The sequence below is a fragment of the Balaenoptera ricei genome, chromosome 5 (genome assembly GCF_028023285.1).
Source record: "Balaenoptera ricei isolate mBalRic1 chromosome 5, mBalRic1.hap2, whole genome shotgun sequence".
Taxonomy (NCBI): Eukaryota; Metazoa; Chordata; class Mammalia; order Artiodactyla; family Balaenopteridae; genus Balaenoptera; species Balaenoptera ricei.
The window spans coordinates 141234236-141246762 of NC_082643.1; the positions used below are offsets into that span (position 1 = coordinate 141234236).

The 12527-nt window shown below is 47.6% G+C and overlaps 1 protein-coding gene across 4 annotated transcripts in view; it reads right to left on the minus strand.

Annotated features, from left to right (window-relative positions):
* Positions 1–12527, minus strand: part of HTT (huntingtin) — a 136409-nt gene that overhangs the window by 53054 nt on the left and 70828 nt on the right. For all 4 annotated transcript variants that reach the window (XM_059923695.1, XM_059923696.1, XM_059923694.1 and 1 more), the window contains 8 exons: positions 10537–10647; positions 8083–8160; positions 7487–7710; positions 6232–6310; positions 5961–6122; positions 3473–3528; positions 2015–2163; positions 279–415 (listed from right to left, as the gene is read on the minus strand). In XM_059923695.1, the coding sequence (XP_059779678.1) occupies positions 279–415; positions 2015–2163; positions 3473–3528; positions 5961–6122; positions 6232–6310; positions 7487–7710; positions 8083–8160; positions 10537–10647 (996 nt within the window). The remainder of the gene's footprint in view (positions 1–278; positions 416–2014; positions 2164–3472; positions 3529–5960; positions 6123–6231; positions 6311–7486; positions 7711–8082; positions 8161–10536; positions 10648–12527) is intronic.

Genomic DNA, 12527 nt, shown 5'->3' on the forward strand with positions numbered 1-12527 from the left:
ATTTTGATCGACATTGTTGACTGGTATTTGATCCTCATTTTGGAAAAGAGGGCCTCCACCATGTTTACCGCCTTGAACGACCTTGTGACCGTCGGCCAGGCCACACTGCCTTAAAGACAGACCCCACCAAGCCTTATGTCCCCCTGCGTCTCCCTGCCCGAGAGCCCAGGGCTGGCACAAAGCCACACTCACTGACAGCAGACAGCGGCCACGTGGCATTTCCTCCTGTCCCTGCAGGGACAAGGAAGGGTCAGTGACCGCCCCACACCTCCTCTTACCTGATGGTACTGGATGAGTCTCAGTAACATTGACACCACCACCTCTTTCTGGGTTTCAAGCTCTTTTCCTGCATCAGCTTTGTTGGTTCCTCTTAAAACGAAGAGGTCGTGGACTACAGGCTGCAGGGCGGGTATGGCTGCAGGCACAAAAGGGCCACTAAGAAGGCGGTAGGTGACAGGTGCACTTGGAAGACAGCACTGACGCCTCCAAAGTATCTTCAAGAAATAAAGGAAACCCTGACCCACGCTTGGCTTTGTGATAAGAGATAAATTAAGGTTATCAATGAGTGCCGTGAAATTACCTGTATACCATCCTGGAAGGCCATGGGTCTTCCTCTGACACTTGATAATGTTGTGAAATTTTTAAAAAACAAAAAACCAAAAAACTAGGGTTTCTGTGACATAACATTATTTCTGACACAAAGAGACGCAAATTCAAAAGTCAAATTCAAAATAATAAAACCTTCCAACTAACCAAAATAGCAACATTCTATCCTCATGCATAATCTACTTAAAGATTTACCTGAAGAGAGAACAAATGCTTTTTCAATGGAAAACATTTAGTCAAACTATTAGATTTCTATACTGTTTCAAGCAATTAAAGTCACTCTCTCATTAGACAATGTGTTTTCCCCCAAGTCGTGTCTTTCTCCAAAAGAGCAAAGTAAATTATTTTGCCTCACACCACCACTTAAACAAACTAAGAAAGGCCTTTCATTGAGAAGGATCAGCCCAGTCATGTCACCAAGATTACTGAAAGGCACACTCTCTCACCCTCAGTGACACACACACACACACGACACACTTGCTGAGTTTTCTACAGACAACCAGGCTTCCCAGTAGAGAGCAGGGCGGTCTGGCTGTCCATCAATTTTCTATCCAAAGACCCTCTGATCTGGGAATCCTCAGTCATCCCTCTATTTGCCGTTTGCACTTTCAACTCTATCCAGTGACCCCAAGTCCATACGTGCAGTCATGTACCCCTCTGCTGAGGCATGGATTTGAGCCCTAGCAAGGCCATGGCTAAGGTGACCATCTTGCTAGTGTGGAAATGGTGACTGCCGAGCCCCTCCACACCCCCGGCACCATGGCTCGCTGGTCACCCTACTGCGGTACGCGGCACGGGGACCCTGGGTGCAGCAGCCAGCCGAGGTCTTGGGAGGCACCCCAATCACAGTTCAAAAGCCCACAGATTCCTGACGATGGAGCCAGAGAGGAGTCGGTAGGAAGAGCAGTTTAAAAAGTGCAAAGAAAGATTCACAGCTCCTTCCTAAACCACACCACCTCATTCCACAGGTGGGAAGGAGGCTGCCCGAGCAGCTGACTGTCGCCTGTGGACCTCACTTAAGCTTCTATGAAATAACCAGGCAAAACAGAAGGCCCTGAATCAAGGCCAAACTATACCTTCCAATACCACTGGACGAGAAATCCAATGTCCTCACAGAAGCTGGACTTTAAAATTCTTTGTTTCACACGGATAGACAAGAGTATTTATGTCAGACTCTATGTGCACCTTAGATTATCTCACTGTCTGTGTTTACCTAAGTGGATCACACACTCCTGAGAGTAAAGAGTGTGTGCTCTCTCCTTTTTTTTAAACATCTCTAACTAGAGTGCACATGCGCACACGCACACACGCACAGCCTACAGAGCGCTGGGCAGCTGTCCCCACAGGTGGAAGGTGGTGTCAGCACATCATGACCACTGAAGACCCCAGTGAAAGGTTGTCCCGTTACCGTGTGTCACAGCCTTCCTCCCACTGGCCATGATGCCGTCACAGAGCTGGATGATTTTAGGAATTCCAATGATCTGTTTTGAATGATAGCGTTCATAAGACAGTAATACCAGGAAGAAAAAGATGTTCGGAATAATTGCCTCTGATTCCCTAGAAACAAAAACATCCATTTAGATGCTTCCTTTTAAAATGAAGAAACATAATCAATACAAACAGCATGAAATTACTCTTGATTCAGACTTGAGAGAGCACGTGTGAGGAAACGGGACAGCGCGAGGCGGGATGAGCGGGCGCTCAGCTGAAGGACCCCCGGGACCCCGTTGAGTCCAGTTGACGTCCTCCGTGTGCCCGGCTCGGGGTGGGGCCAGCATGTCCTCTGGGGCGCCTGGGCTAAGTGAGGGCCTGGAGAAGGCGCCCAACAGGAGAAAAAGTAACCTGCCTCGAATCACATGGTCGAGAACAAGAAACTGGGCCTCCAGACCCAGGGGACTCTCAGAACACTTTCTTCTGCACTATGTTTCCCTAACTACTTATCAGTTAGTTCAGAAACTAAAGAATTTTAATTTTCTATAATTATACTTATAGGAGGAAGTATTCAAACCTTACAGCCTAGCAAAGAAAAACTGCAATTAATATAAGTACAGTGCATAATAATTACCTTTATTAAAGACAACTGTATTCAAAAACTTCTCTAAGATTAGAAAAATTAGTGCTCTATCAAATGAGATTTCATTTAGAAAACTATTATAATTAAATGCTTTGAAATATGAAATGAAAACTGACAACACATGTGATTATCAAATGCAGAACTACTTCTCAACACATCTTGAGATACTTATTCATTAATTTTTAGAAGAAACAAAAATCCACAGCATGTTAATCAGATTTCCATTAAAAATAATGCTTAGCAAAAACGCCTAACAGGGCTTCCCTGGTGGCGCAGTGGTTAAGAATCCGCCTGCTGATGCAGGGGACACGGGTTCGAGCCCTGGTCCGGGAAGATCCCACATGCTGCAGAGCAACTAAGCCCGTGCACAACTACTGAGCCTGCGCTCTAGAGCCCACAAGCCACAATTACTGAAGCCCGCCCGCCTAGAGCCCATGCTCTGCAACAAGAGAAGCCACCGCAATAAGAAGCCCGTGCACCGCAACAAAGAGTAGCCCCCGCTCGCCGCAACTAGAGAAAGCCCGCACGCAGCACCGAAGACCCAAGGCAGCCAAAAATTAAAAAAAAAAAAAAGTGCCTAACAATCCTTTAAAATAAATGCTCATCCTACATGTAGGAAATTCCCTGGCGGTCCAGTGGTTAAGACTCCATGCAGGGAGCACGGGTTCGATTTCTGGTCAGGGAACTGAGATCCCGTATGCCGTGCGGTGCGGCAGATAACATAACATAACATAAAATTACATGTAATTACATAACAAGAACAAGAAATCTAAAATAACAAAACGCTATTACCTGAACTGGCCTACTTCAATGTATTCAAACTGCTTCAGCACAAATCCAATAAACACCTACAGGCAGGAAAATAAAATTGTTACATCAATAATTAAAATGTGCAAATTAGGTTATTTTCTTCATACTCATTTGTATAAACCTTTAACAAGTTTCCTGACAGTAAATTTGTTTGTGTACAAGAACTCAAACGTATTCTACTGTCACTACTGTCAGACTAGATAATTTCAAGACACTTCCAGAAATCCCTCTAAACACATTTACTGAACACTGAGGTGAAACCTGCTGGGAAAAACAAAGATAAATTCCAGGAGCCACTAGGCAGCACCCAAAAGGCACAGCAGCAGGCCTCGTTTGCTCCAGTTCATGGCAAGCCGCATAGCACGGATTTCCTGAAACCGGCTTAGGAATAAAGATGCCCAAGTGAGTCCAACTTCTCCCCCACACCCCCCAACATTCAAAGGAGCCGGGTACCAAGGGGTGCGGAGGGGAGGGTGGCCTTGAGAAGCAGAGGCAGGACGTCGCGACTGGCTTACAGCCAGCTCTGTGTCACGTTCCAAGTGCCCAAATTCACTCTCCAACCTGAAGCATGGAGCTTATCTCCAGTGTCCTCCTCGCCCCCGGGTGTGATACAGACACACAGCAGGTGCTCAGTAAATCACTATCTGCACTGAGTTAAATCACTTACCTGTTCTATTGATAGTTTTCTATCCTTGTCCATAAAAACTGTCAAGGTACTGAACCCTAAGAATTGGGGGGAAAGGGCGCTGAGTGACAGAAACAAATCGGAACAAACGTGGGGCAAGAGCACCCATGGCAAGAAAACCTAACGCCACCAAGTAAGAGGCAGAAAGTGCTGGGCTCGCGGCGAGGCCCGTGTGTCAGACCACCTTTGCGCGTGCCCAGTGACGAGCACAGCACGGAATTCTCTCTCGACGCTTACGTATCAGATGGGGACTTTAGAAAGATAGAAGAAAGCAACAAAAATCACTCCGTTTTGGAGAAGGGCTCTGTGTAGAATGACTAAAGGCAGAATTTGATAAAGGCCTGTCTGACCAGGGTACGGCCGAGTGGGGAGCTGTGTTCTTTCTCTGTCCACTGACGGCAGCCCCAGCAGAGACCAGCCACCACCTGAGAGAATCAGTTTCCTCCCACGACGAGTCAGAACGGGGAAACGGAGAAAGGCGGCCCGTGTCCTGACGAGAGCGGAGCCAGCCCGGGCTCTGCTCTCCCCCAGAGCAGCAGGCACTGGGGCAGCCCTGGGAGGCCCCACCTGCCCAGGCTCCCCTCGCGTGCCCGCGCCTGCCTCCCTCTCGGCCACGGCTGCCCCCCACTTCAGATGAGGGCTTCTCCTCACCCAAGCCCCCGCGTCGGAGCACGGGAACCGTCCCGCGGTGAGCGTCGTCCCCAAGGAAGGAAACGGCTCTTTGGATGATTTTCCTCCGAGAACCAGAGCAGAGGGCGGGACAATGAAAATGCTGGGTCAAAACAGAGTGGGTGGCTAGAGACCGGTCTCTGCTGGGGCTGCCGTCAGTGGACAGGGAAAGAACACAGCTCCCCACTCGGCCGTACCCTGGTCAGACAGGCCTTTATCAAATTCTCTCTTCAGTCATGCCACATAGAGCCCTTCTCCAAAACGGAGTGATTTTTGTTGCTTTCTTCTATCTTTCTAAAGTCCCCATCTGATACGTAAGCGTCGAGAGAGGATCGCCTCAACGACAGTGCTACACCACAGATACAGTGGCGTCTAGAAGGGAATGGAGAATTGCAGTATTTCTATCGCAAAACATTTCCTATCTCATAGGGAAGTAGCCCCAAATCACAGCCCAACAATGACAGTCACATTATGACGACGTAAAGGCAACTTTCTTTGCGGTGAACTTGGCAGGCATGACGCTTGTTTTAAGAGAATTCGTATCACAAAATGATACAGCTTTCCAGAGTCGTACCCACCAGAGGAAGGCGTGGCAGGGAGGTCTCACCTGGTAGAAGCGAGCACAGACACTCAGGGCCGGCTCAGACAGCCGCCACACGGGGACCCAGGGGCCAGGGGTCAGCTACTGCCCAACAGATCACATTCCCTTTCAAATAGGTGAGCTAACTTTAGATCGCTTGAAACTGATCTTCCTTGATAAGTTGTTTAAAATAAGACTCTGGATTCTGCAAAAATGTCCCCCCAACAGTAAACCTCAATTACAATGTAAGTTCGAATTAACCTTGGAATGGGGGAGGGTGAGTGGACGGGAAAAGCCGTTGGCAGGTTTGTAAAGGCTGACCCTAGCCTGGAGAGCTTGGGCGAGGGTGCAACGCTTGCTGAGGCCTGTGCGCACCAGGCCTTCTGCGTCAACCAGTGAGTGAGACAGATGAGATGCAGCCACTGGTGGGGAAAAAAACACGGCGCATTTCTTTAAGGTAGACTTCAGTGTCTTTTTAAGTTCATTTTTATTAAATTATGAACAGGTACGGTAGATGAAAGATAAAAGCGACAAACCTGATCCGAATCCAGAAGGCAGTAATTAACCCGTAACTGAACCAGCTGTGCCAGCAAATCCAAAACCTGCTTCTGTAACTGCACAGAGGTTGTTGTCGTGTACTGTTTTAAAGCTTTTATAACAAGAGGCTCAAATAAACGAATGTGATTATGAATAGCATTCTACAAAAAAAAGAGAAAGCAAGAATCCGTAAGTGAGTCTTCCACTGCAGCCAGCTTGAAGCCCCCAACCTGGAACGTGCCCAGCGTGCACCTGCCGGCTCCCGGTTACCTTGTCCGCGCGGTTCTTTGCGACGCTGGTGAGGTTTGTCTTCAATTGGGTAGACACCTTCTGGAGTACGTCAAACCACCTGCCAGGCAGAAAGAAAGGTGAGCAAAGAATACCCTTAAATACTCTCCTATGTATCCAGCTATACTCCAGGTCAAACTAATTCAAATTCACAAAATCAGAGCCTTTTAGAGTCAGAAAGAACTGTAATAGCCACTCAATGTAGCGGCATCAAGCTCTTCTTTTAGTGAAGATAATTAGACGAAACAGAGTTTACAGCTGACCGACAGCCATCAAACCTTGTCACTTGTAGCAGGCTACCCGAGACAGAGCCTTCCTCTGCTACAGGAAACTCACCACTCAGCCCCGTGTGTAGTGGGGCCAGAGAGGTGATGGTCATTTGAAAGATTCAGTGATTTAGAAGACACCACTTGATTTCCTTGGGAAAAAGTTTCTTTAGATATTTACATCAATTATACCCTTTTCTTTTTAAGAAACACAATATTAAATGACAGTAATCAGACACTTGCTTGTTTTATTTACACCCCATATTATTAGACAAAGTATTTAAAGAACCTTATACCTGAGACTTGGAAAAAGAGTAAGTATATGACCAATTAAAGCCCGAAACGTGGACATTTTCCTAAAATACTCTAGTATTTTAACTGTAGCTGTTTTATCACTACATCTATATAAAGAAAAACCAGTTTATAAAGTTCCTACCAAAATTCTTAGAAAAAACAAAACAAAACAGGAATTCTATTGTTACTACAGAGTAGTAACTCAAATACGCACTAATAATTGATGGTAATTTAAGAAACAACTACTGTAATTCCAGGCACCATAAACAACTATAAATTTGAGTGAAAATAGACTTTTAGCCATAAAGTTACAAAACAGAGAGTAATAATACCTATGCCCTCTACACACTAGCACTACTGAGCCACCTGAGTTACAGGCCCCCAAAGTGCCACCAACACACAGGAACTTACTCTAAAGGGAAATGCCATCACGCGCCCTGGGGAATAGCGTGTCCCCTTTCTGGCTGGCTGACTCATCAGCAGTGAGTGCGCTTCCCGGGAAGCCCGCTCAGCACTCCTCTCCCCCAGCCCCGCCCCGCCGAGACGCTGAAGTGCCCGCAGTCCATCCCACCCCCTGGACCACATGCTTCTCTGGGGGCAGGGCCGTGCCTTTAGCATCTTTGCAGCAACCACATTTTCTAGAGTTCTCTGAACACAGGAGGCTATCAGAAGGTTACCCTGAGGTGTCGTGGTCCTGTTCTGCCTGCACCATGTTCCTTAGGCTGGCGTCGGCTAAGGCCTGGGTGAAGTGGGTGTACGGAGCCATGAAGCAGTAGTGGTACAAGCCTGGCCTCACGCTGGAAGAGCCAAGGCGCTGAGCACGCCCTTGAGACTTGCTGGGGTTGGAAGATAAGCCATCAAACTGGGAGGCCAAGTTTGTCCCAAAGAGAGTCTTCAACAGCTAGAGTGGAAGAATTGAAGCCATCAACATCTGAAGTAACACAGAATCTCCCACACAAATATCAAACCCACCTATATATAACTGGGTATGTTAGCAAAACTTCAGATTGCGCAGGACAGTGGAGGGATACTAGGACACCAGTTAAGTGACAAGAGGCCAGCACAGCTTCTGAGATCCTCTGCCCCCACGGGGGCGGGCCTCCCCCTCCTGGACCATGAGGGAGGAACACCCCTCTTGGCCGGAGAACAGCGGAGTGAGCACAGGCGGGACAGGTGGGGCCGCCAGACGCACCACCAGCACCACCTTCTGAACGACGGGCAGCATTACACCAGCGTGCCGGGGCGAAGGGCTTAAAAGAAACTGCTTTCTGACCTGCTGGACACAAACAGTTGCCATCACTGGTTCTCGACTGAAGCAGGATTTCAGGTACCCCAGGATCTCTTCAACACACTGCAAAGGACAGGCAGCAAGTCATTAAAGTAAGCAATTCACAGATACTTGTTGTGGTGAATTCTGCACGGACAGCAGGCCACTGGACAGCTTCCGTTTAAATTGTGTACACAGTAAACATCAGAGGACAGTCAGAAGAGGGTTTTCACGTACTGCGAGCAGAGAAAGTCAGTAAAAAGCATGGAAATCTAAGGAGCCATGTCTCACCCTTCCTTTCACGCATTTATACATTCTTTCTTTCTCTCACTCATCCAGAAACTGTGCATCAAGGATCTGCTGTGCCCTCGGCATCCAGCCCTGTTGTCAGGGCAGGAGCTCAGAGTCTACAAAGGAGTGAAAGCCCTGCTGCATTTGTGGGGCCCCTGCAGAGGTTCAGCTGAACGTAGCACATACTACATCAAGTGTGATTTACCACAAAAAGCCCTAGACATTTCCCTTTAGAGTAAGGTCCTGTGTCCGACAGCAACCTGCAAAAATGACCAAAATGACTGCCTTCAAATGACTGTTCTCACAAACTGTTTTTACCAGCCTCAGGAATGAGGTCCATGTTATCCCAGGTGCCCCTGAAGACATGAACCGGTCCAGGCACCAGCATCAGCAGCTCCCCCCTCACCACCCACCTGGTCCCCAGACACTGCTTCTATCAGACCAACTACATTGAAAAGGCCCCTCACTTCATTTGTTTGGTATAAGTTCCTGCACTAAAAAGCAACAGATTTCTGTTGATTTCAAATACTCAGGACCATGTATTTTTAAGATTCTGATTTATTCCTATTAGACTAGATATCCAAGGTTATACTCTGCAGGGTTGAGTTTGTTCCATGTCACCTTGTTTTCACTAGCTCATAGCAGGCAACTAAGAAGTGCGAACCGGAAGAATTACAACCAGAGCCTTCACATCACAAGCTGCCTAACAAAGAACCATGTCTCTTAACAAACACGTATGAAATGCTCCGTGTGCAACAGAAACTGAGTTAGGCACTGAAAACAGGTGAGAAAAGGATGCTGCTGTTAGTGGCCTTCAAGGAAACAAGTCCCGGGCACGAATATTAACATACAATATAATGGAGACTTCCACTCCTGGCCAATATGGAGTAAGAGGGACCAGATTTACCCTACAGCCAAACAACCAAAACGACCCAATATATGAATATATGAAACCAGGGTTCCAAGACAGTGACCGGGAGGCACTGGAGGACAGGGATCCCTGAGAAATGGGACACCAGCAAGTCAGTCCCACGCCTGCCCCAGCTCACTGCCCTCAGAGAGCTCCTGGGTGGTGGCACAAGGGCGAGGGACAGAGCAGAGCTCAGGGGACCCCCCGAGTCGAGGAGGAGCTGAGAGTCTGGGGAAACGGAAACAGTGAGGGTTCCAAAGAAGAGAGAGCTCCCAGAGAGGACTCTGTAGACCGGGGGAGGCCCTGGGAACCGCTCAACACGTGCGTAAGGAAGGGTCAGAGGGCACAGCGCTCCGAACTCACACAGGGCTGGAACGGTGACTGCTCTCCCCAGCCGGGTTTACGGGGCACCGGCTAGAACCAGGGAGGTCTTGCCTCGGTGGTGGAAGAATTAGCCCTGGACTAAGCACTGCTCCGACCCACTGAGTTGACATGTGGAAAAAGTACAAGGGACAGTGAGGAGAAACAGAAGACAATGTGTACAATGATTAAAGCCAGGTAAGCTTTATGCATATCGAGAAAAAGATGGAAAGAAATGAAAACAAAGGAACTTCACTGTATTCCACTTCTAGGAGACAAACGTTTAAGGAGGGCTATTGGTAACTCACTTTGAAATTCATTAGAAACTAAGATGCCCTGGTAGCTGGACAGCTGGATCCAAACACAGCAGAGCAAGTGGACAAAACAGTTAACTGCCGGATCTGGTCGTGGACACGACACGGGCACTCACCACACGACCTCTTAACTCTCCCGTGTGCTTGAACGTGTCCCCACAACATGAGGGTGGTGCAGGGAGGTTACTGGGCTTGGAACCGACGTCCACGAGCCTCAAGCACAGCTCTGCTGTTTCCTGAAGCACCAGAGGAACAAGCCACACCCCCGAGACTGCTCTGACCTTGCCATGTGCGAAGGTCAAATAAAGTAAAGGACTCTGTCAACAGTTTTAAACCCACCGATTTTTAAATTCATCTGGGTCTGAGCTAATTTACAGCAAAAAGTGAAAACAGGATACAAATAGAACCCTGCCCCCGGCAACTTCAGGCTAAGATGAGAATCAGACTCAAGTGCCCAGACTGCAGAACCTTCTCCCCACTTTGTGAATGTGCCGGGATGGTGGGGTTTCGCCCTGGAGGCACTCTGCCCAGGGTACACTTCAAGCGTGCCAGCTACAGCTCAACGAGAAGAAAGGAAACACAAACCTTCCCGATGTCCTGCAGTGTCGCCAACTCTAGAATCTGAGAGAGAACATCCAAGGCAGAGCGCAGAAAAGCCCCAAACTTTTCGGTGTTGCTCTGAAGATCCAAGGTGACCTTGGGAAAGTGGAGGGAGAGAAGGAACACATGATTACTGGCAGCATCCCGGTCACCTGAGACAGGCACACACCGTCTGCTGTGGTGTGTTCCGCGAGGCAGCGTGACACTCACCATGGCGGGGTGGTGGTGGGGGGGGGTTTCTGTTTGTTTGCTTGTTTTTAGCACTGGGAAATGCCTTGGAAAGGAAATTACTCTTCCGGATAGCTATATAAACACTATTTTCAAAGGCGTCTTCTAACGTATACTGACGCTACTGAAAGAAATAATTCCTAACCTTCTATCATAATGAGAAAAAGAATGTTTAATGCCCATCATAACCAGTGCCTGATAAGCAGCATATCAAAAAATATAAAACACATGTCCTCTTCCATCCATTAAGATCCCTGGGGGAAATCATTATCAAATTCAGACACAACCTTTCAGTCTGGCTACAACAAAATATTAAATTAGTCTTAAGAGATATTAAGTTAAGATCCTAAAGGACCCAACTGAATTAAATTATGTAGCAATTTCCCCCATTTAACAGACTGAGAGAAGGGTCAGGGCCAAAGATATAATATATAAGAACAAGGGTGAGGGGGAGTGATTGACTGAGAATAAAAACTGGCAAAAATCCTACAAAAACATTATAATAAGTAGAAAGGAATTTGCTCAGTGAAATAAAATCTAACCACCCCTGATGAAAGAGAAAACACTTTCTGGGCAAAGGGAGAGGAAAGCAGGTGAGAGACAGACACAGAAAATGAACATGTAAGTGGATCTCTGTGACCACTATCACGTCCACCTGAGGGTGTTCACAACAGGCCAAGGAAGGAAGGAAAAATCCAGGAGCGAGACCCCCAAAGACCCAGGGAAAGCAGGAGGGCAGGGGTTCACCTCCAGCAGGCACGGGACGTGGAATGGGCGGTCGGGGAACGAGCAGGGAAGGCCTTTCCCGAAGAGCGAACAGATGTGAGAACTAGGATCAAAGGGCTCTGAGGAGAGCTGAAGAAGGACTTGGAGACTGGGAAATAAAGCAGGGGGGAGCCCAAGGGTCAAGCAAACAATGGAGAGCGGGAGAGCAGGACACCCAGTGGGGCAGCGGAGGAGGTGAGGAGGCGGTGATGAAAGATCTCAGGACACGCCAGCCGCTCCAAACACACACAGAGTCTGCGCACAGCAACTCAACCAGGAGGCGGGACTCCGAGGCTCCAGCGAGGCCAAGAGTAAAGGGGTCCACCTTGGAGTCCAGGGCATTCAGGAAGGGAGACGATGTAGAGGGAGGAGAGGATGGGGGGATGCTGCGGACAACATGGGCGGGGGGTCCCCCAGAACTGAAGATGACGTACGCTGAAAACAGGTGGAAAGGTAACATCTTCTCTGTGTGGGATTTTAAACATACCCTCCCCTCTACTTCAGAGCTTGACATGAGAAACATCCAGCTAAAGAGAGCCTCCAAATCTTTTATCTTTAAAAATTATCTATATCCTTCAGAAAACAAACCAGATAAAGTTTGTAAATGGTTTTAAAAAAATTGAGATGTATCTATTAGTAATAAAAAAAAGGATGACTATGGGTCACATTTATGAAAAAACGTGCAAGATCTATGTGAAGTATCTTTTAAAATTACTTTTAAAATTCTTTAAATTTTATGTGCTTCTGAGGCACATACAGGAAGTTTCCAATACGCAAAAAAGCATCTCACACTCTGGACAGGCAGGCTTAACATCTAAGATATCAGTTCTCCCCAAATTAATCTACAGATTTAACACAATCCCAAGGGAAAAACTCTCAACTTCCTTCGGAATTAGATAAGCTTATTCTCATGTTCATATGCAAAAATAAATAAGAATATCCAGGGAAATTCTAAAGTAAAATGGGGTAACTGATCGCCTCAA